Here is a 24,658-nt window from a genome sequence, read left to right as displayed (position 1 = left end):
TGTGTGAAATGAACCAAAACACAGCTGAAAATAGAGCAAATTTCCAAAAATTCTGAAAATGAACAATATTCTTTGGCCTGTGCACATCCCTAGTTTATAGGTTTGTTTGTAGTTCACAATCTTTGCTTTATGAAGGGTGCAGGGTAAATGCAAAATATTGGGCACCCTAGGCAATCCTTCAGCCCTACTCCCCCTCAGGCCCCTAATATAACATCATGCTTTTAAATAAATGGAAAAAACGGCTATTTGAAAAGTGCCCAGCCTTCATGAAAATTTATCCTAGAAATAAGCAGTGGATTTTCCCCAAGTCCATCTCAATAACAGCTTATAGACTTTTCTTTTAGGAAGATAGCCAAACCTTTTTTAAACCCTGCTACACTAACTGCTTTTACTATATTCTCTGGCAAAGAATTCAAGAGTTTAATTACACATTGAGTGAAGACATATTTAGGTTGAGTTTGTGTGACTGTTACACTCTATTATTTTGCTTTGAATGCAACTGTTCTTTGTTGCACTCCCTCCCCCTGAAGCTGCTGCCCTAGCAGTGGCGTACCGAGCGTGGGGCGGTCCACCCGGATGCACGCTGCAGGAGGGGTGCATGGAGCAGCTGTGTGGCTGTTGGCTCCACAAATTCCCTGCTCCCTCTGCTGTTACTTCCTGTTCCAGGGCAGAGGGAGCAGGGAACTGGCGGAGCCGACAGCCATGCAGCTGCTCCCAGCACCCCAACAGGTAAGAAGAATGCACCTAAGGGGGTGGAGGTGATGCAACATGGGGGCGGGGACAGTGATGCACCAGGGGGGATGCTGCTTCCGGGGGGGGGGGGGGGTGCCGTGCTGCACCCAGGGGGGGGATGGACGATGCTGTACCTGGGGGTGCACAGCAGCGAACTGCCCCAGGTGGCAGCTGACCAAGGAACGCCACTGTGCCCTAGGCAACTTAATAGTCTTGCCTAATGATTGGCCTAGCCCTGGAACAGTGCTAAGAGCTTCTGCTACACTTGTACCTGTAGGAAGACTAGAATTTCTTTTAACCTCCCTCTCTCTGCACATGAAAGACAGGCAGGCTGATCAAAACATCAGCTTCCAAGTGTAATGGAATCTCAGTGCTTTCACCCAGTCAGATTTTTCATTCTAAACCATTCGAAATCTTCTTACTTTGAGGGTTCTTTTATAATAAGTGATCCTGGCTCTGAAGGGGTGGGGGGTGTTCCGGAAATTGCGGATGCAGGATCCCAATGTTTGAGAAGCTCCATCGCTGCAGGAGACAAGAGGAATAATAAGTTAAATAGCAGCAGGCTGTCATTTAGTTACTTAATGTGTTTGTGGGGTCCTTTTACTAAGGTGCACCAAGAAATGACCTGTGCTGGTGTAAACGCATGTATTGGACTCGCACAGGTCCATTTTTCAGTGCACCTCCAAAAAAGGCCTTTTTTTGGCTGAAAATAGACGTGCAGCAAAATAAAAATTGGCATGCGTCCATTTTGGGCCTGAGACCTTACCGCCACCCATTGACCTAGTGGTAAGGTCTCACGGGTTAACCGGGTGGTAACGGTCTACGCGCATACAATGCCAATTACAGCCCTGTTAGTGCCGCGGGCTGGAAATTTTCCGGCGCGCTTAGTGGACGCGCGTAAAAATTGACATTACCACCCGGGCCACATGGTAGTTCAAAATTGATGCGCGTAGGACGCGCATAGGCACCTACGCAGTTTAGTAAAAGGGCCCCTATTTGTCTCTCTAACATATGCACATAACATGTCCCTAATAAGTGTGCACGTGTGTAGAAGTGCACATCTCTGCTCAATATGAGTGTGTATGTAGCTAAGACCGCTGTTCCCTCTACATAGTAACATAGTAGATGACAGCAGAAAAAGACCTGCACGGTCCATCCAGTCTGCCCAACAAGATAACTCATATTTGCTGCTTTTTGTGTATACCCTACTTTGATTTGTACCTGTGCTCTTCAGGGCACAGACCGTATAAGTCTGCCCCGCACTATCCCCGCCTCCCAACCACCAGCCCCACCTCCCAACCACCGGCTCTGGCACAGACCGTATAAGTCTGCCCAGCACTATCCCCGCCTCCCAACCACCAGCCCCGCCTCCCGATCTTGACTAAGCTCCTGAGGATCCATTCCTTCGGCACAGGATTCCTTTATGCTTATCCCACGCATGTTTGAATTCCGTTACCGTTTTCATTTCCACCACCTCCCGCGGGAGGGCATTCCAAGCATCCACTACTCTCTCCATGAAAAAATACTTCCTGACATTTTTCTTGAGTCTGCCCCCCTTCAATCTCATTTCATGTCCTCTCGTTCTACCACCTTCCCATCTCCGGAAAAGGTTCGTTTGCGGATTAATACCTTTCAAATATTTGAACGTCTGTATCATATCACCCCTGTTTCTCCTTTCCTCCAGAGTATACATGTTTAGTTCAGCAAGTCTCTCCTCATACGTCTTGTAATGCAAATCCCATACCATTCTCGTAGCTTTTCTTTGCACCGCTTCAATTCTTTTTACATCCTTAACAAGATACGGCCTCCAAAACTGAACACAATACTCCAGGTGGGGCCTCACCAACGACTTATACAGGGGCATCAACACCCCCTTTCTTCTGCTGGTCACACCTCTCTCTATACAGCCTAACAACCTTCTAGCTACGGCCACCGCCTTGTCACACTGTTTCGTCGCCTTCATATCCTCAGATACTATCACCCCAAGATCCCTCTCTCCGCCCGTACCTATCAGACTTTCCCCGCCTAACACATACGTCTCCCGTGGATTTCTACTTCCTAAGTGCATCACTTTGCATTTCTTTGCATTGAATTTTAATTGCCAAACCTTAGACCATTCTTCTAGCTTCCGTAGGTCCTTTTTCATGTTTTCCACTCCCTCCGGGGTGTCCACTCTGTTACAGATCTTAGTATCATCCGCAAATAGGCAAACTTTACCTTCTAACCCTTCAGCTATGTCACTCACAAATATATTGAACAGAATCGGCCCCAGCACCGATTCTTGAGGCACTCCACTACTTACCTTTCGCTCCTCCGAGCGAATTCCATTCACCACCACCCTCTGGTGTCTGTCCGTCAACCAGTTCCTAATCCAGTTCACCACTTCGGGTCCTATCTTCAGCCCATCCAGTTTATTTAAGAGCCTCCTGTGGGGAACCGTGTCAAAAGCTTTGCTGAAATCTAAGTAGATTACGTCCATAGCTCGTCCCTGATTCAATTCTCCTGTCACCCAATCAAAGAACTCAATGAGGTTCGTTTGGCACGATTTCCCTTTGGTAAATCCATGTTGTCTCGGATCTTGCAACTTATTGGCTTCCAGGAAATTCACTATCCTTTCCTTCAGCATCGCTTCCATTACTTTTCCAATAACCGAAGTGAGGCTTACCGGCCTGTAGTTTCCAGCTTCTTCCCTATCACCACTTTTGTGAAGAGGGACCACATCCGCCGATCTCCAATCCCTCGGAACCTCTCCCGTCTCCAAGGATTTATTAAACAAATCTTTAAGAGGACCCGCCAGAACCTCTCGGAGCTCCCTCAATATCCTAGGGTGGATCCCATCCGGTCCCATGGCTTTGTCCACCTTTAGCTTTTCAAGTTGTTCATACACACTCTCTTCCGTGAACGGTGCTCTATCCACTTCAATCTCATTTGTACTTTTTGCAGTCCATCGCGGTCCTTCTCCAGGTCCATTTCTGTTGTGCTTTACATCAGCCTTTGAAAAGTAACCTCCTCTTTAAATAGTGTGGAAGTCTATGTAACGACCACCTAGAAAGAGAATACAAATAAGATATGATACTGCTGGCTGATGTACACATTTCTATTAGAGCCTCTGTAGAGGCGGGGAAGCGGCTTAGACAGGGAAGGGAAGGAGGTGGGACCATATCCTGGTACAGTAAAGTCTCAATTACCTGGCCTAAATTGGATTGACCCGTTGAAAAGTCAAATACAGAAAACCATGGTAATCCCTCAAATAATGCAGAAGCAAAGCTAAGTGGGAGTGCTCCACCTACAGTTCTGCCAGCAGAGGGTGCTGTTTCACTACCACATTTTCAATAGTGAGGGACAGACAAACTCTGCAGGACTCTAGGGAACCTACCTGTCTCCAGCGATTGAAAACACAATATTGAAGCATCACCCCCTACTGGCGGCAATGCAGTTGGAGGACTCTCGTCATCTTAGAGGGATCAGTGACTAAGACTCAACCTTCAAAGCAAGTCATTAGGAGCTGGAGCAACCTGGAGCAGAGATGGAGTTCTCAAGGTTGGGTGCATACAAAGAATGAAGTCCAGGCCCAATGCACCCCCGATAGCAAAGGAAAATACAGTGCCTGTACCAGTGGTGTAGCTACATGGGGACCACGGTGGCCTGGGCGCCCCCAAATTTCCTCTGGGCCCCTGGTTTTGCTGGCAGGGGTCCCCAACCCCCTCCAGCTGAAGCCTTGTCCAGCGCTGGTCTCTGGTGCCGCCATGTTGCCTGCCCTGCTCTCTCTTCCCCCTCACGTCCTGCACGCTCCTTTTAGTGAAATTGATCATGCTCAGTTTCACTAAAAGGAGCATGCAGGACGTGAGAGGGAAGAGATGGCAGGGCAGGCAATGCGGCAGCGTCGGAGACCAGTGCTGGAGAAGACTTCAGCTGGTGGACCCCCGCCAGCCAAGGTATTTCCTGCAGCAGTGGGTGGGGAGCGCCAGGGCAGGGGGGGGGGTGGCAGAGCAAAATGTGCCCCCCTACCTTGGGCTCTGGCCCCCTCCCACCGCGAGGTCTGGCTATGCCCCTGGCCTGTACACATTTCAAATGCAGGTCAGAGCTCCAGGATTTTAAGTTGCAGAAGCCAATGTTTCAAAAACTCCCTGAGCCTGCAGGAAGAGTTTCTGAATCCAGGCTTTCCTAAGTGGGCATATATGTGTGGGTGGCTGGCTGCCAGATCTGCCATGTGGCAATGTATGAAATCTCTACATAGGAACACAATGAGCCTGGTCTTCCCAAACGCTCTGACCCACTTTGCAGTCATATCCCCTATCATGTACCACCATCTGACTCCTACTCACCTCTCTTTTCTACACAAACAAAAACACAATTAATTGGGCATCAGAGCTGCCAAGTGAAAAACAACTCCCAGCCAAGGACAGTCATCCTGTATCATTTAGCACATTTAAACTTAGTCTAAACTTGTGAGCAGGTTTAACATGCTGTAGTGTAGAACTGTCATACAGAAGCAGGCTGTGAACCAGAGAGACCAGGGTTTGAACCCACTGACACTCCACGTGGCCTTGGGCAAGTCACTTGACCCTGTATTTCCTCAAGTAAAAACTTACTCCCTAACTCTATAAAAGTTGCCAAAAATTGCTCACAGAAATTTTGGTGTGCGCCCACTTTCTGCTTGCAATTTAATTGAATAATGAGCTAATTAGCACCAATAATTGGTTTTTTAACAAGCAATTATTGGCACTAATTAAATTTAATTGGCATTATCACATGATCTGAAAAAGAGGATGTAGAAATGGGAGGGTCATATGTGTGATGGGGCTTTCCTGAAATTAACACACGTTGCTATAGATTAAGGGGGATGTATGCCTAATGTAGGTGCGATTCCCGGACATAAGCTTTAAGTACAACTTATAGAATTGTGTTTTTTGGCGCCAATTGTTTTGGTACCATATATAGAATCTAACCCATAGGGGTCCTTTTATTAAAGTGAGCTGAAATCTGGGCTTAATGTGTTCTAATTTGGGACTTTCTCATGTGATAAGCCCAGATTTAACATGACACTTTTTAAAGCTTTTTATTATTATTATTTTTTAATTTGCAGGTCATCCACAAATGTTTTGAGTGCTCAAGACCTGCAAAAATAACGCTCGAGCACATACCACTTCCTGTTTAGGAGGCACTAAGTACTCCGGCTTCAACACTGTGTTGTCTGGTTTGTGCGCATTAATCTCTGCCCATGACACGCCCCCTCTAAAAATATTTTTTAAAAATTGTTAATGCACTCTTAGGGGCCCTTTTGCTAAGCTGCAGTAAGCCCACCGCGAGCTTCCCGTGCACCAATCTGGAACTACCACTAAGCTACTAAATGTTTTTAGCATAATACTCATCTTAATTTTAATTTAAGTCTGCTCGGGGACCACTTCCGACATGACTCATGTTTCGCCCACTGGCTGTTTCAAGGATTGTCCCCTACATAAAATAGATATTATCGATGAAATATCAAAGAAACAGGTATTAAAACCAAATTATTTCCTCTATGTATATCCTGTTTTTCTACCAGCCTTATAAAAGCTGGTCCCTTCTCTCTGACTCAATAACTTATTCATCAAAGATGGCGGCTGCAGCATTTTCCTTCACTCTTTTTATATGTCAAGTGACCCAGATCACATGACCTATCTCACCAATCATAGCACAGCATCCCCTGATGTAAACCAACATCATCCATTCTATCTCAGCTTTTAACCCACATGGGTGTACTGAATTCAAATTAAAAATCCAATTCTGTGCTTTATAATTTAGAATTATTTCATAACGGCTTCCCTCCCACCCTACTATAACCTGAGCATTAATTCTCCATTTTAAGTCAGAAATGGAATGATTCTTTTCTAACCAGTGTTGAACTAAAGGAGCTTGAATATTACTTATATTACTTAACTGGCTACGTGAATATTTAGCGCTGGCCTGTTAATAGTGGGCAAAGATAGGATTGCTATTTATGTGATCTGATTTGCCCGCTAAATTTAGCCGGCCAACGCTTGAATATTCACGGATAGCTAGCTAAGTGCCATTTCACCAGCCAGAAGCCGTTCCTGGCCAATTAAATAGCGCTGAATATTGGGCCCAGTATATACAAAGAAAATAATTTGGTTTTAATATCTGTTTCTTTGATATTTCATTGATATCTAGTTTTTTGAAGGGGGCATTCCTTGAAACAGCCAGTGGGCGAAACATGGAAGTGGTCCCCGAGCCGACAAACTAAAATTATGATGACTGTTATGCTAAAAAAAAATATAGATTTGAATTTATATTAAAGCTTAAACTTAAGTTAAAGAAGCAAAGGAATTGACCAATGACGAGGGTGGAGCATAAATCTCACCAGCTATGAGCACATGACACTGCTGAGGTCTTTTAAATTTATTATTGTGGAAACCTGACAAAAACGTTTTGAGGTTTCTGATATATAAGTATTACATTAGCCAGAGTGGAGAGAGTAATGTATATCCTGGGCACAATGCCACAGACTACAGAACACAGACTGGCATCTCAGCTGCACAATACAGATCCTACAGAAAAAATAAGCAGTTGGTAGTAGGAAATATTAACAAATTGTCCAATTAAAAGTAATCACATGCTAATTAGAGTTATTTAAAAAAAATAAGTATATAGTTTTTAACATTACATTAGTAAATGACTAGCTGGCATGTGATGAACTTCAGAAGGAAATCAAAAAGGAAGAAGAATCCTCACGTACAACAAAAGCAATGGACAAAAAAGTGAGGACAGCTCAAAAAAGATATCAGGAAGTCTTTAATATGAATGTCTTAAATCGACCCGACATGGCCGCGTTTCGGCACCAAGGCCTGCATCAGGGGTCAAATGAGTCTCTTATGTTGTGGCTGGTGGCTTAACCAGAGAGATATAGCTATATGGCTTCCGTAAAATGAAAAAAAACGAAGAACTCTGGGCTACAGAATGCCGTAGTGCAGCTTAGTAAACAGGGCCCTAAATGTTAATAAATGATTGTCATGGAACTGGATAATTTGGCAGCTCTGCTCTAGATCCATAACTCCCTGCTCCAGGCCACTGATCTTTCTGGCTTCCTCTGGTCCCACAACTGCCTACTCTAGGCCACTCATCTCTCTCTCCCACCAGTCCTATTAAACTCTATTGCATGTCACCTGTCTCTCTTCCTCTGCCTTCAGTCTCATGACTCTCTGTCTGAGCAGCCAGTGTTTCGTTCTGGTCCCGTCAATCTAGGAACATTCAAGGACTCTAAGGATTTCATTTTGAAATCTCCATTATTGCTTAATAAGGCCTAAAACCCCTTCACAACAGCAGCTAGGACACTAATGCTTTTCTACAGTACAGATTACCATATAGCTGAGGGGCCAAATGCAGATCTATAAATGGGAACAAGATTTAGATGTCCTGCCAAGATGCATGTACAAATTAATTAGCTAGCAAGTTGTTAACCATCAATACTTGGATGCTAACCAATAAATAACATTAATTGGCATCAATTATAATTTGTGCATGCATCTGGCTGTGCGCTAATCTATAACACTATAAATCCCGTGTTGTGTGCAACCCAAAAGGGGGTATGGCCATGGGAGGGGCATGGGCAGGGCAAGGGGATTTTGAAAAAGTTACGTGCAGTGTTATAGAATAATGGGTCTTCATGGTTGGGTGCCGGAATTCACACCAGGTGCCAGTAAGTGTAAATCTGGCACCCAAACTTTTCCGGCACCCATTATAGAATCCCTCCTTAGCGCAACCCAAATAGTAGGTGGTAAGTGATCCTGCATTAACTTTTTGCAGGTTCTGTGCATTAATGGGAACATTAGCACATGACCTGAAAAAAAATAAACATGCCATAAAACGTGCTATGTTAAAGAAAAATCCCACATTACCAAGCGCTGAGTCCCCTTAATGATCAGTTCCATTTGTAATAAGGGGAGTGCTTCCAATACCTATTTTGCTTGTTTTTCAAGGCTCTCTGGGCCTGTTTGAATAGCAGTTTAGGTAGGACTTTAGAATATAAGAACATAATAATAGTCATACCGTGTCAGACCAATGGTCCATCTAGTCCACTATCCTGCTTCTGACAGAATGCCAAAGTGTAGCAAGATTAATGCTACTGATCCACAATGCCTTGACATGGAAGATTTTAATAGCTCTCACTGTGCCATTTCTTAATCTGAAATGGACAACATACTCATGTGGACTTGGGCCATATTTCAGAAGTTGTGTTTCAGGGATTTAGCTCAGTCCGTTTCTCCAAGCAGAAGCGACGTTTGAGAATAACGTACACACAGAAAAATGGGTTGTGCTAATCTGGGAAGCGTTAAATCTCAGAAGCAGAACTTTAAAAAACGTAGTCCATATCCGTTGCAATTTGTATTCTATTATGAATTTAAAAATTAAATAGTGAGGCTTATTTGTCTATACATTTGTGGAGCAGATGCATGTTAGCACACACAGAAAGCCAGCTGTGCTGATTCTGCCACTTTTCTCTATGTTATCATTTCAGGAAGTAATTCTGAGCTTTAAGGGCACTGCTGCTTCTCCATTACAGACCATGAGAGACACCCAGTGGTAGAAAGCACAGAAGGCTTGTACTCTCAGCAGCATTCCCTTCTTCCCATCATCCTGTTCTTACTCAGCCTTGGTATCTATGAAACAGTGATTCTCAAATTCCCTTATCTCTTATTTGTCTGTCCTGATTAAATTGTAAGCTCTGTCAAACAGGGACTGTCTCTTCATGTTCAAGTGTACAGCGCTGTGTACGTCTAGTAGCGCTATAGAAATGATAAGTAGTAGTAGTAGTACAAGTAATACATTATTTTCTTCCAAGGATCCCTTTGGCATCTAATTAAAGTTGGCATGTCCAGCACTCACCAGTGGTAGCACCAACGCTTTCCCCAGCTCCTCAGCACACCCTGCAGGCCATGGAGTTAACTGACTCTGAGAAGAGCAAGGTTGTGGGAGGGGAGTTCGTGTAACATTTATAGGACATACATAGTAGTGTTCAGAAACTGCCAGACACGTGTCAGTGCTTTTTGTTGCAGATAGATGCCACCAATGGGGTAAGTTGTTTCAAAGCACTGCAGATCTGTTTCACTTAGCCCTGATTTCTTCAGTTGACCTTGTTCTTAACTATCATAGAAGCTGTGGATGTCATGTCATTGGGTGATGACCACTGCCAGTATTGAGCAAACTCCTTCGTTTTGATCAGGGAGGGGTAATTTATGTTTGGCATCATCATTTTGAAATGATGGCTCTTATGATAGCGAATAAGCAACAACGTCACAGCATTTTCCATCACTTTCACAGATACCAGGAAATGCTGAATAACCTTCTCCTTCTCACCTTGAATTTTTGTTCCTTCCTCATTTTCCTTTTCTTGTCTGTTGACCTCTCTTCTTTCTATTATCTCTTTACCTTCTCCTGTCTTCCCCCTCGCCCGCTATTCCTGTCCTGATTGATATGTTTTTTTCCCATTTCATTTTGATGGCATAGGGGTTTCATTTCATTTAAAAGCATGTTTTGTTTGATGACTAAATGAAGCAAATAGTTTTCACTGTTCCTTGTTTTAATACTGAGTTTGTATATCAAAAGATGTAAAGTATTTATGTTTTTGAGATGTCATCAATAAAAAATGTTGAAACATAAAAGCATGTTTTGTTTTTGTTTGATGTGTACTACTTTCCAATAGCACAAACAAAAACCAAACCCTCGCTATCTGTGGACTTTCTCTCACCCTATACAGCAATTCAACAGAGAAAGTGGGAACCACCAATTTCACAACACAAACTTCCAAACTGTAAACTAATACACAGCACAAATTCAAATATTAAAGGAGGAAAAGACCTCAGTGTACAGTCATTGAAATATTGTAAGTTTGGATTTCTTAAGACTGTCATAAAAACCTCCATTTAATCCATTTTTGCAAAAATAGTTCTATAAATATTAACTTAACTTAGATATGTTTCTGTGCTGGTTACTGTACCTTTGTGCAGTCTAGCTTCCGGATTCTATATATGGTGCTTTGAGTTGCGTGCGCAAATTTGTACATGTGTCCAAGTTGCACACAAAACTTAAATGAATAGTGAGTCAATCAGCTCTGATAATTGGGCAATTAACAAGCAATTATCAGCACTAGTTGGCAATAATTAGAATTTACACACGCTTCTTTTTATGCATATTCTATAAAGAGGTGCATGTAAATTCTAGTGTGTGGGTCAAAAAGGAGGTAAGGCTATGGGTGGAGCAAGGGTGGTTTGGTACATTCCTAAAATGTATATGCTTTGTTAAGAATTAGGGGGATCCGCACCTAATTTACATGTGGGGATTTATACCAGGTTTTCATTGGTGTAAATCGTCATGCCTAAATGTAGTCATAATTCCCAGCGCTAAGTGCTATTCTATTAACCATGCCTAACAGTAACGTGGTTTATAGATTAGCGTTAAGCGTAAATTTTTGGCGCCGATTTTTTTAGGCAACGTTTATAGAATCTAGTCCTATATGCCAACAATGGCTACTGTTTCACCCACCAGGGCTGCTTCAGGACAAATTCTATATTAAGCAAAAAACAATCGCTAATAATTAGTCCACTTTATGCACCCAAAATGTATCTCTAAATATTTTGTGAATTCTATGAAGGACATGTGAGGGAGTGAGTGACGTAGGGGCAGGAAACACTCCCTCACAGGTGTAGTTCAGCCCCTTTGCAGTGTGGCGTTAGTCTGCCGAGGCTGATACAGTTCAGCCACCTTGCAGCAGGTGGTGCTAATCTGCCGAGTCAGAAGCTGAGGAAAATGCTGAGTCAGAGAGGTGGGGCCCAGATCAGGCAGGAGCTAAAAGCCCTGAGGCAGAACAGTTGAGGGAGGCCCCCGATACAGAGGTTTCTGAGAGAGCTAGTGAGTGAGTGAGCGGGAACCTGAGTGCAGAGGATTCCCAGAATCATGCAATTGTCAGTTGGTCAAGCTTCAAGGAGGTAGAAGTGTCCTTGAACATTAGAGTGAGAAGTGATTGTATATGTGACTGTATATTCATCCTGTGGAACCTGTGTCAGGGACAAGGTGCAGGAAGCCTGAGTCAAGAAGGAAAGCATGTATACTGAAGTGTGGAACCTGTCAGGGACAAGGTTACAGGACTGTGAGGAAACAACCAAGTACTTTGCAAAACTGAGCATCTAACTTTGAATGACCTATACAGAATTCTCCCCCCTCCCCCAATAGAGTACACAATGGCACATTAACCAGCACAGAAACAAATCTTAAGTTAATATTTATAAAAATATTTCTACAAAATGGATATTTTAAGAAATACAAACTTACAATAATTATTTGGATTTTCCTCACACTTTTTTCAGTAGTAGCTCCAGGTGAGTTACATTCAGATACTCAGGGTATTAGTTCAGTGACTGTACCCTGAGGTCTTTTCCTCCTTTTGTATTGAAATTTGTGCTGTGTATTAGTTTATTGAGAGGACCTAGTTTGGAAGTTTGTTTTTCTCACCCCACATAGACCTTCTCCCTTACCTTACCCATGATGTCTGAATTCCTCAGAATTGGCAACTGAGCAAATGCATGATTGCCATCACAGGTAAGCCAAGGAGGAGCTGAAAGTGGTCAATGAAGAGGGAAGAAGTTGTTTTTAAAACTGGCGGTGCAAAATGTGAAGCCCTCTTGGCTACTCCTTCTCAAATACTGGTAATATGAACACTTGTAAAACCAGCTGTACTAATCTTGCATGTTGGGAAGGAGTGAGTTTGAGTGTGGGTACACACAGTTCTCATTGGGAGACCCCCTCTGGGTGACTGATTAATGGTAATGACTCCCTTGCCTTGATGTGGTCCTTTTTGGGACATTTAGCCCAAAGCATTTGCCAATCTATGCTCTAGAAATTGCTTTATCTGCAATGAGACTACTACTGAAAACCCCTTAGATGTGTGCCTTAGTTATTTTATTTAAAATACTTATATTCCACTGATCCAAATGACTTGTTTAATTTAAAATGCATGCAAATCCATAACAATAAATATAGACAAAATAAGATCAATAAATCTCTCATGCAGATAAATAAGGATTGCCACCAGATTGCTTCTATTTTATTTAGATTTTGCTCATATCTTTTTCAGGAGTAGCTCAAGGTAGGTTACATTCAGGTACACTGGGTATTATCTATGGATCTGCAGTTCTGGTTTTCCTGTGCAAATAAATGGGAGAATTAGCATAACAGGTCTAGATCAGGCCTGTATCAGCCCATTTCTCTGAGCTGGAGTGAAGTAGCAACCTGACTGTGGTTGTGCAAAAATCATGGCCCTAACCCCTGAAGACACTGGAGTTATTATAGCTCTGCCTTTCCTCACACAACTATAAAGATTCCTCCTGTAAAAAATAACACTCCTCCCTTACATTGCTCAGTCTACACCTCTTCCCTATCCATAGGAACCAACTTTTCAAAATGATTGGGAGTGCAAAACGCATCATAAACTAACCCTTCTTGGACACAGCTATTATTATCATGTGCAAACAGTGCTGTCTGTATTCAGCCAGCCAATGGAAAGCTCATTGGCTCTACAAAGTATTGTCAAAACACCTCTGGCCGGGTCACCATTCCCCGTCTCTAAAGGCAGGCTCTGCAATGACCCTTTTCAGTGTGAAAGTGGTTCAGGAGGGTCCATTGATGATTGTGGATATTAAATTCTACCTGATGAATAATAGGGTCATCCACAAGGGTTGAGTTGGCCAGAGGTGCCAACTTCCATTCCTTTCTCCACTCAACTGCCATATCAAAGCATTCCGTGTTTCTCCATAGTGGATGCCATGATGTAAGATGGCATGCCAGTGGCTATAAGATGTCATGGAACAAGCCCAGTCAAGATGATTATATATCTTCTGAATAAGTCTCTCCATCACAGTTCTTTGACACAGAATAGGAAGTTCAATGCTGCATAGAACAGGAAGCTATCGTAACGGGGGTCTGACGAAAAGTAACGATGTGTCACATTAAGTTATGCAGTTTTACATTGAGTTGGCATGGCAAGATGAAGTCCAGACTGGCATACAATACTCAACAACAGAGTAACAAAGAGCTGGGGCAGAGCACAATGAAAGAACTTGGTAAATACTAGGGTGTACCACTCCTCCCCCCCCCCCCCCCCAAAAAAAATAACCACTCATGAGGAAGTGAAGGTGAAGTCAGATCAAGTATGGTCTGGGCAGATGAGAAAGGTCCTTTGTTTTCATGTACAAAAAAGCAAAAATGAATGATTTAGTAGGTGCTGTTTTCAGAGTAGTGTCAGGAATATATTTCTCCCCATCCCATACTCTCAACTCTAGTGATTCAGCTAGATGTGAAAAAAAATGAATATGGAAACAAATAAATGTACTTATTGCAGTGTGGTCTATACTAACGGATGATCTATGTGTGTTAGATTTTCACTCCTTAATGAGAACAGCCACCAATCTGGAGCTCCCAATTTTCAGCCAATGAGTGGGAAGAGTCACCAGTGCAGGGCAGGAAGTTCAACTGGCACTAGTAATGAGGCAGGATGTTTAGCGGAGAGATGTACAGCTGGGGAAGCAATCTGCCAACTCAGTTGGAACTGATCACACAGTCGGATGCTGGAAGCAGTCAGATACACTTTTAAGATATCAGGCAGCGATTCAGCTGTCATCATGGGGGCTGGACGAAGTAAGGCATATATTGAATATTGTCCTGTTCCGACTGATTTATAAAAAAACACTTGGAAACTGTACCAGTGTGGGCAATATCTACCAAGAGGTACATCTGAAAAAACAATGAGCGGGGCAGGTAACAAGGATAGTATCACTTAAGCAGCTGTTAACCTGGTTCACAAACATCATCCAGGACTAGGTTTGGTCAATGATTTCCTATTTCCTTTCTGATACCAGCCTGCAGCAGTGGCTTCGCTCTCAGTCTTGCTTATTGGAAAGGGAGAGGCAGCCTGCTTCAAGAGTGGTTGCACTGGAGGCAGTTAAGAAATCCCTTGTATGATAGTTCTGGCTTTTTAGCTGGAGAATCAGCAATCAGATTTGAATTCAGATTTAATCATATGTTTATGGATCTGAGAAGAATTGCCATTCTACAGAAGTAGGCATCCTGCATATCAGTCAGGGCCATGCTGAAGGCTGTGCAGACATTCAGGGCACAAGGGAGGAGAGGGAAGAAAAATTGCTTCCCAGGTTTACAAGACTGGGAGACTGGTCATCCAAATGGCAGATGATTTTTAATGTGAGCAAGTGCGAAGTGATGCATGTGGGAAAGAGGAACCCGAACTATAGCTTTGTAATGCAAAGTTCCACATTAGGAGTCACCGCCCAGTAAAAGGATCTAGGTGGCATCATTAATGATACATTGGAACCCTCTGCGATTAAGGAAGGAATTATTAGGAAAGGAATGGAAAACAAAAATTAAAATGTTATAATGCCTTTGTATCGCTTCATGGTGTGTCTGCACCTTGAATACTGTGTGCAATTCTGGTCACTGCATCTCAAAAAAGGTATAATGGAATTAGAAAAGGTACAGAAAAGGGTGATGAAAATGATAAAGGGGATGGGATGACCCCTATGAGGAAGGGCTAAAGCAGATAGGGCTCTTCAGATTGGACAAGAGATGATTGAGGGGAGATATGATAGAGGTTTATAAAATACTGAGTGAAGTGTAACTCTTTTCAAAAATACTAGGACTAGGAGGCACGCAATGAAGCTAGTAAGTAGTAAATTTAAAACAAACCGGAGAAAATATTTCTTCACTCCGCATGTAATTAAACTCTGGGAATTCGTTGCCAGAGAATGTGGTAAAAGCAGTTCGCTTAGCAAGGTTTAAAAAAGGTTTTGGATAATTTCCTAAAAGAAAAGTCCATAAACCATTATTAAGATGGACTTGTGAATAACCACTGCTTATTTCTAGAATAAGCAGCATAAAATCTGTTTTACTGTTCTGGGATCTTGCCAGGTACTTGTGACCTGGATTGTCAACTGTTGGAAACAGGGTACTAGGCTTAATGGACCTTCAGTTGTCCCAGTATGGCAACGCTTATGTTCTTATCCATATCTCTCTTGCTTACCTGAAGAACAGTAAATGTATGGGGAGTGTTTCAAAGCATGTGATTGAGCCTCGAGATGCTCTTAATATCAGCTTCCGTCTTCTCCTTTCGGTGTTAACTAATAAAGTGGACATGGCCTGGTCTGTGAGCAGAGAGGCTCAAAAATGCTAGTCGATGGTTAATATGAAACGACGATGCTATTGCAAAATATGTTATTATAAATAAATACAGTATAGTTCTAGATTATTGGCAAGAACATTCCAGGCCAATATTGCTCACTGCTACAGCCAATCAGGAAGATCCATGGCCTCCTGGACACTGAGGTTTACGGTTTGTATTCTATTTGAGGATGAGGTTCCCAATCCTAATATAAAGCAAACTTTTTTTTTTTTTATCTCCAGTGTACCATGGATATAAACTCAAAAAATGATGAACACTCATGTTCAGTAAATGTATGCATCTTATGGACAAAAGTGCGGTGGATGGGGCTGATGGATGACTCTGAAACAAGTGCTCTGCCTTGCAGTATAGAGAACCTGAGTTCAGTTCTCAGGCTGAGCAGGGTTGGGGATGGTGAGGATGTAAAGTTCACCCCTTTGGGACAGGAGAGTAAAGTTCACAGCCCTTTGGGACAGGTGGAAAGGAGTCATCCATTGCTCAGTGGCAACATGTAGGGTCAAAGTGAGGGTTCATATTAGCCAGACTCCTAAAAGAGCCATGGTTTGTAGGTGCCAAAGGACGTCACTAAGATGGATTGAGTTGGGAGTGGATTTAACAAAAGGGGGCAAACTGCTGATGTATAAAAGAATGCTCCTGGTGCCTTAACCCATAAGAGGCCAGTTTCAACTCACCTGGAAGCCAAAAGGAGCAAGAAGTAAAATACACCAGGGCAAAAAATAAATCTGCAAAAAACAAACCAGTTCAGAGGGTGTCATTTGTGCGTGGGCCAAATGTACCCATGTGCTGTGGAGGGAAGCTCACATGTCCTTCCATGTGCAACTTACTTAGAGTGGTCATAGATGAGTTTGCCATTATTTCCAACTACCAAGATCATTGGGTTGTTTTTCTGGATCAATCCATAGACTGGTGGGATGTACCGAAGCAGTACTCACCCAGGGCGGGACATAGAAATCCCTGAACTCAACACTGAAGCTCCACACCGGGCCTCCGCCCGTGCCGCCACAGTCAAGCGGTAATGCTTGGAGAATGTATGGGCCGATGCCCAAGTTGCCGCCTTGCATATCTCTTCCAAGGAGACGGACCCGGCCTCTGCCATCGAGGCCGCCTGAGCTCTAGTGGAGTGAGCCTTCAGCTGGATAGGCGGCACCTTCCCCGCGGCCACATAAGTCGCGGCAATGACTTCCTTGACCCATCTTGCCACTGGAGGCTTAGCAGCCTGCAGACCCTTACGAGGACCTGCCAACAGGACAAACAGATGATCAGATTTCCGGAAATCATTGGTCACTTCCAAGTATCTGATGATGACTCGTCTCACATCCAGATATTTAAGAGCAGAGTACTCCTCTGGGTAGTCCTCCCTACGAAAGGAAGGGAGACAGAGCTGCTGATTCACATGGAAGCGAGAAACAATCTTGGGCAGGAAGGAAGGCACTGTGCGAATAGTCACTCCTGCCTCAGTGAACTGCAGAAAAGACTCTCGACATGAGAGTGCCTGGAGCTCGGAAACTCTTCTGGCTGAAGGATAGCCACCAAAAAGACTGCTTTCAACGTCAGGTCTTTCAGAGATGCCCTCAACAAGGGTTCAAAAGGCGGCTTCTGTAATGCTCTGAGCACCAGGTTAAAATTCCACGCAGGCACCATTGAGTGCAGAGGAGGGCGCAGGTGCTTAACTCCCTTGAGAAAACGCACCACATCTGGCTACGAAGCCAGGGAAGCACCCTTCAGGCGGTCCCTGAAGCAAGCCAGGGCCGCTACCTGGACTTAAAGGGAACTGAGCGACAGGCCTTTCTCCAGACCTTCTTGCAGGAATGCCAACACTGAAGAAATTGGAGCAGTGAATGAAGAAAATGAGCCTGCTTCGCCACGCTGCAAAGGTACGCCAAACCCTGGCGTAAGCAGTAAAAGTAGAAACCAACAATGAGCTAATTGGAACCTATAGCCAATATGGCACAGCACATTAAAAAAACAAGATGAACTCACCTGCTTCTACCTCTCCCCATACACCAGGAGAATGACGCCAGCTTGAACTCCCTTTCCTTTGCCTCTACCCCCTTACTTTCTCAACCCCGCGCCCTTTAAGGAAGGCAGTTTGCATTTGAAGGCGAGCACGCACCACGCTGTTCACTTTGCCCGACGGTTCTCTTGCCCTGGCAACGGGGCGCAGTGCGCTTCCAACCCGATTCACAGTTCATGGCACAATCCCCACGCGCGCACCTATCATGCTGTAAACGGGTTTGGGGAGGATGCTCAACAGTGCTAGCATAACATCCGTCATTTCAAAATGCCTCTGGCTTTGTGCTTTCTTAACACTGCAGGTGTCGGGATGTAAAGCTTGCTGGGTTAAAATGAAAGGTGGCTGCATTTTTACTCAGCTTAAACTTTAGAAGGTTATGTGGCATTGCAGAGTTGCCTTAACACCCCTAATTCATGTAGGTATTGTGGAAGACAATACAAGTTACCCAGCTCCACTCCCTCCCTCCCGCCCAAAGCATCTATCTCATTCACACATACACAGACAGCATCTCTCTCTCTCACACACACACACCTATATACCTCAATCACCCACACACACCCTCTGACCCCCCAACCCCTCCACAAACAACACAAACACATACAATTATGTGCAATAACGGTACCCTCCTCCAGACAAACCCCCAACACCAAAATGGCAGCACTGATTGCTCATACAACTCACACACTCCCCAACAAAACAATAACTAAGCCACACTCAAAATCCACCTTCTGCTACAGAGAGGAGGAGGCGCTCCTCAGACCACAGAGGGGGGAGGGGATCCTGAGACCACAGGACACTCTCTCTCACACACACACTCGCACCCAGAGTCACTCTCTCTCTGTCACCCACAAACTCTCACACATTCACTCTCTCTCTCACACACACTCACTCTCACACACACTCTCTCAAACATACACACTCCGAAGAAAACCTTGCTAGTGCCCGTTTCATTTCTCACAGAAACGGACCTTTTTTTACTAGTCTCTTATACAAGAAATTCCTCTGGATCTGGCTACCACCTTTTCAGACTATATTTACTACCCTGAGATCTCCAGATATGATTAATTCACAGTCTCTGTCCTACATAGCACACAATAGTATCTCACCCTCCATCATGGACTGCGCTCTTTTGGATTTTGGTGTCCCAGATTCATGGCACTTTTGATTGTTACATGGCAGGCTGAGACTGGCTCAGGATTTGAAATAAAGATGAGGTGGTTCAAATTTGTTTTCAGTCTGCTATGTGGAGTGAGAATAACAGGTAGCACATTTAAAACAAATGGAAGAAAGTGTTTTTTTCAATCAATGCATAGTTAAGCTTTGGAATTTTTTTTGCTGGAGGATGTGGTCAAGGCTGTTAGCATAACTGGGTTTAAAAAAGGTTTAAACTAGTTCCTGGGTGACATGTTCATAATCTTCTAATTAGATAGATATGGGGAAAGCCATTGTGTGTTGTCCCTGGGATCGGTAGCATGGAATCTTGCTGCTATTTGGGATTCTGTCAGGTACTTGTGACCTGGATTGGCCACTGTTGGAAACAAGATACTGGGCTAAATGGACCTTCATAAGTACATAAGTATTGCCATACTGGGGCAGACCAAAGGTCCATCAAGCCCAGAATTCTGGTTCCAACAGTGGCCAATCCAGATTACAAGTACCTGGGCAAGATCCCAAAATAGTACAATACATTTTATGCTGCTTATCCTAGAAATAAGCAGCAGATTTTCCCCATTTTAATAATGGCTTATGGACATTTCTTTTAGGAAGCTATCCAAACCTTTTTAAAACCCCGCTAAGCTAACTGCTTTTACTACATTTTCTGGCAATGAATTCCAGAGTTTAATTATACATCAAGTGAAGAAATATTTTCTCAGATTCATTTTAAATTTACTACTTTGTAGCTTTATTGCATGCCCCCTAGTCCTAATATTTTTGGAAAGAGTAAACAAGCGAGTCATGTCTACACATTCCACTCTATTCATTATTTTATAGACCTCTATCATATCTCCCCTCAGCTGTCTTTTCTCGAAGCTGAAGAGCCTTAGCTTCTTTAACCTTTCCTCATAGGGAAGTCATCCCATCGATCTGACTATGCTTATGTTCTTATGGGAGTTCAATTAATATCCAGGTAATCTTACTATGGCTTATCCCTGGCAGGGAGCAACAAGGAATGGATCTATTCTTGGTAAATTGAAATAGCCACTAATGGACACAGGATGTTAGATTGATAGATAAAATAGCAGCCACTATTAATCATCTTTCATTAAAAGTTTGTTAAAAAAGGTTCAGCAAGGGTGTCAGATAAAATTATTTGCTGTGTTTATGATGAAGTTCCTTCCTTTCAGTGCACATGGTTAATTTATATACATGTGTTCCAGCTGTGACTTGGCTCCTTGACACTGCACTTATTAAGTAATGTGATTTCCTGCCCTCATGCAAGCAGCTATGGTCAACAGGCCTGAACTGCTCCAGAGCACATCCTCCGACTGCATTCAATTAAACTGCATTTCCAGGCACCACTACTGTGATACACTCATAAGTGCTTCTGAGGGCCATCAAAGCTAATTATAGTTAAAAAAAAAATCCCAATAGGCATTCAACTTGTCTTCTAAATTGACACTGACTACACAGGCCACAAGGAAAAAGAATGTCAGGCACTATCTAATAAAAGCTGTATGCTCTGCATACAGTGTACTTAAGTATGACTACAATCATAAAATTGCATCTGGTTTCAACTTTATGTGTTTTGGTTGTTTTACCCCACCTCGACCATTGTTGTAGAAAGGCAAGTTATACATCTGGAAAGATACCACCGTATCTGCTCTGACCCAGGGGACAGAGACAGACACCTTAAAAGCCTGACTGCATCCTTCAAACAGAAAGGCTACAACCCCAAAATAATCTCCAAGAATATTGCCTCCTCCCTCAAAACACCCAGGGAGAATCTGCTACAGTACAAGGAGAAAAAATCCACAGACAGAATCCCCCTTGTAGTGACATACAATCCAGAGCTGGAAAAACTGAGGAAAATCATAAGAGATCTACAACCTATACTCCAGGAGGATGAATTACTGAAAGAGATATTCCCATCCCCACCAGTACTGGCCTTCCGACAGCCACCCAACTTAAAACATAAGCTAATCAGAAGTAAACTTCCGTCACAGACTGAAAAGGAACAGAAGGGCACACATCCCTGTAATTTATCCAGTTGCAAACTATGACAAAATATTTCACAGGACCCCACAGTCATCCACAAAGGAAAGATATTCAACATAAAGGGATCTTTCACTTGCTCATCTTCCAATGTGGTATATATCATTCAGTGTAAAAAATGTAACGAAGGATGCTATATTGGAGAAACAGGCCAGATGCTTAAGACAAGATTCAATTTACATAGACATCACATGAACAATACAGCCAGTAGGGCCCCCACCCCGGTGGGACAGCACTTCACAGAACCAGGACACTGTACCAGTGATTTCACAGTGAGAATACTGAAAGGTAACTTTAAAACCATACAAGAACGTAAGACCTTTGAAGTCAGAATGATTGAATATTTTAACACCCAATAGAAAGGACTTAACAAGGATCTGGGGTTCCTAGCCCATTATAAACCATAAAGCTGTATGTCTCTGTTGATCACCCCACTCCTCACCTATCCACACCCATCCTGTTAGAATATCAATGATATGCTTTGATGTCCCCATGCATACCTCCTACCCACCCCCATCCTCCCACCCTGTCAGACTGTCATAGTAATGCTTGAATGTTTTCACTTATATACACTGTCAGCTAGCACATTTGCTTATTTCCGATCTGACGAAGAAGGGCAACCTTCGAAAGCTAATCAAGAAATGTATTAAGTTATGTCCAATAAAAAAGGTATCATCTTATTTTCTTTTCCATGTTTTATTTTGTTTGATTTCTATTGATACATCTGGAAAGAAATACTCATCCTTTATAAATCAAACATTATAGTTCTGAATTACATTGCAGCTCTGATGCATCCCTGATAGAAAACATGCTTTGACCATGTCATACACTACCTTGAATGAAGTGTAATCTGATTGGTTCATTCCATGTGTGTGAGTGAACCAATCAGCAAGCCAGCACCAATCAGAGCTGAGAAAAAACTGTATCTTTTTCTTCCTAATATAGCTATACCCAAAGATTTAAGAGCATCACATGGAACTGCTTAATGAATTTCATAAAGTAAAAGCTTTGTGGTTGATATTCAAAAGCAGAAATTTGAGTTTCCTTTTGGCCATGCCAACAGAGCAATTTGTAATTTTATTTATTTATGATAAAATGACAGAATGGTTTATAACAACTTAGAAGAAACCAAATTACAATTGTTGAGTAGAAAGAATCAGAGATACAATTACCAAAATATAGTAGATATAGGGGTCCTTTTATTAAGGTGCGCTGAAAAATGGCTTGCGGTAGTGTAGGCATGGATTTTGGGCACATGCCAATCCATTTTTCAGTGCGCCTGTAAAAAAGGCCTTTTAAAAACATTTTTGCCAAAAATGGACAGGTGGCAAAATCAAAATTGCCGTGTGTCCATTTTGGGTCTGTGACCTTACTGTAACTGGGCCATAATGACGTACGTGCGTCAAATGCCACTTGGCGTGCATCCAATACGTGCATCTGAAAATAAAAATGAGTTTTCACTGGCGAGTATCGGACGTGCGCCAAAAATGAAATTACCACAAGAGCCAGGTGGTAACTCCATTTTGGCGAGTGTTGGACATGCACAGATGCTTAAGCGGTTTAGTAAAAGGGCCCCATAGTTAAGAGAGAGAGGCAAGGTGAAAGGAATAGAAAAAGGAGTAGCCCAGTGCTTTAAGTCCCCATCCTGCACATCAGAGCCCAGATAGGGCAATCACAGCCCATTCCACATTATCAGGAGTCACAGTAGGCTTTTTCAATAAAATAAAATTTTTTGTAATTGGAATCTGACCTTAAGTTACATGACTGCTCAATATAATTCCCAATTATCTCTCTAGTAGGGGTTACAATGTACAAATGCGAACCAGGGTACAAATTGAAAGAGAAATATGAGAAGACTAACTTTGGAGACTTATGGATCAAATATCCACTAAATAAATTCAAAAAAAGAAGAAAAAATAAAAAATATTTGAAGACCTAAAAGAAAAATTTTTAACTGAAGGAGAGGTTCTCACAGTGTTAACTCACCCAAACGGAGCAGCACACAAAGGTAATATCTGCTCCTAAGGGTGGACAAGTTTCTCGATCGTTGAGCTTCTCCAAATTTTTTTGTGAATTGGGAGCAATCAAGCTAGTGCTCCCACCAATAAAGAATAAACACCAAAATAATAAACAATTTAAACTCCAAAGTTATCTACTCATATACTCAAATAAACCTAATATGTTCCAATGTTCACAATACTTAAGGGGATAAAAGTCCCTCTCATGTAATCACTTAATACACTGATGCTAAGAATGTATCCTATGTGTGTATTTTAGAAATTAATTCTCTTCTCCAATGTTACTAGGATTTTATCTTATCTCTCTATAAGCAAACAATTTTTATTTTCTCATCTCCTTATGAACAGCATATCATATTTTCACTAAAACAACAATTTCCCTTAAAGATATACAGTATATCTCAGAAATTTGTCTTGTAAATGTATGATGATACAATAATACAATAATGCAATCAAACGGTATACATTCCTAACCTGTGAATAAAGCTCTCTAACTGTACTTAGTAGTCTCTTACACTTTGGAAACACATGCTCAAAAATGAAAATAATAAAGGCACACTTATGTCAATGCTGCTGGGTGTGTGCACCGCACCCCGTAGGCATGAGATTATCTCACCGTTTTTTTAGCGTCTCTCAGAGTCTTTCAATAAATCGCCAACTATGTCTTTTCTGTGGCTGTTTCCATAATGAGTTCAACACTGCAGAGTTTTGAGGCGTCTTCATCAGGATCTTGAAATGTTCGAAAAGCCAAAATGCAAAAGAAGCGCCACAATTTTAACAATTATGAACGGCTCACTAAAGCCACTGTTTTTTTTAATGCTCCCTAGGCAGGAAATGAGGTCATAACACACCAGCTACATCTAAACTACAAAACATCAGAGGGAGCATGAAGAATACCAAGCTTCTAAGTGTCAATCCTCTAAAATGGACAATCTGATCATGAATGAAAGCGAATGCTACATACCTGTAGAAGGTATTCTCCGAGGACAGCAGGCTGATTGTTCTCACTGATGGGTGACGTCCACGGCAGCCCCTCCAATCGGAAACTTCTCTAGCAAAGTCCTTTGCTAGTCCTCGCGCGCCCGCGCGCACCGCGCATGCGCGGCCGTCTTCCCGCCCGAAACCGGCTCGAGCCGGCCAGTCCAGTATGTAGCAAGACAATACACTTCAAGGGAAGACACAACTCCAAAGGGGAGGCGGGCGGGTTTGTGAGAACAATCAGCCTGCTGTCCTCGGAGAATACCTTCTACAGGTATGTAGCATTCGCTTTCTCCGAGGACAAGCAGGCTGCTTGTTCTCACTGATGGGGTATCCCTAGCCCCCAGGCTCACTCAAAACAACAACCATGGTCAATTGGGCCTCGCAACGGCGAGGACATAACTGAGATTGACCTAAAAAATTTACCAACTAACTGAGAGTGCAGCCTGGAACAGAACAAAC

General features: G+C 42.9%; 1 protein-coding gene across 1 annotated transcript in view; it reads right to left on the bottom strand.

Annotated features, from left to right (window-relative positions):
* Positions 1-16,853, bottom strand: part of LOC115457094 (protein ERGIC-53-like) — a 70,218-nt gene extending 53,365 nt beyond the window's left edge. The window contains exons 1-2 of the mRNA XM_030186521.1: positions 16,798-16,853; positions 1,155-1,254 (exon numbers count right to left, since the gene is read on the bottom strand). Of these exons, the coding sequence (XP_030042381.1) occupies positions 1,155-1,254; positions 16,798-16,847 (150 nt within the window). The 5' untranslated portion in view covers positions 16,848-16,853. The remainder of the gene's footprint in view (positions 1-1,154; positions 1,255-16,797) is intronic.
* Positions 16,854-24,658: the final 7,805 nt, after the last annotated feature.

This window comes from Microcaecilia unicolor, chromosome 1 (assembly GCF_901765095.1).
Source record: "Microcaecilia unicolor chromosome 1, aMicUni1.1, whole genome shotgun sequence".
NCBI lineage: Eukaryota > Metazoa > Chordata > Amphibia > Gymnophiona > Siphonopidae > Microcaecilia > Microcaecilia unicolor.
Note: the sequence above shows the minus strand (reverse complement) of the source record. Positions and strands in the feature narration are given on the sequence as shown.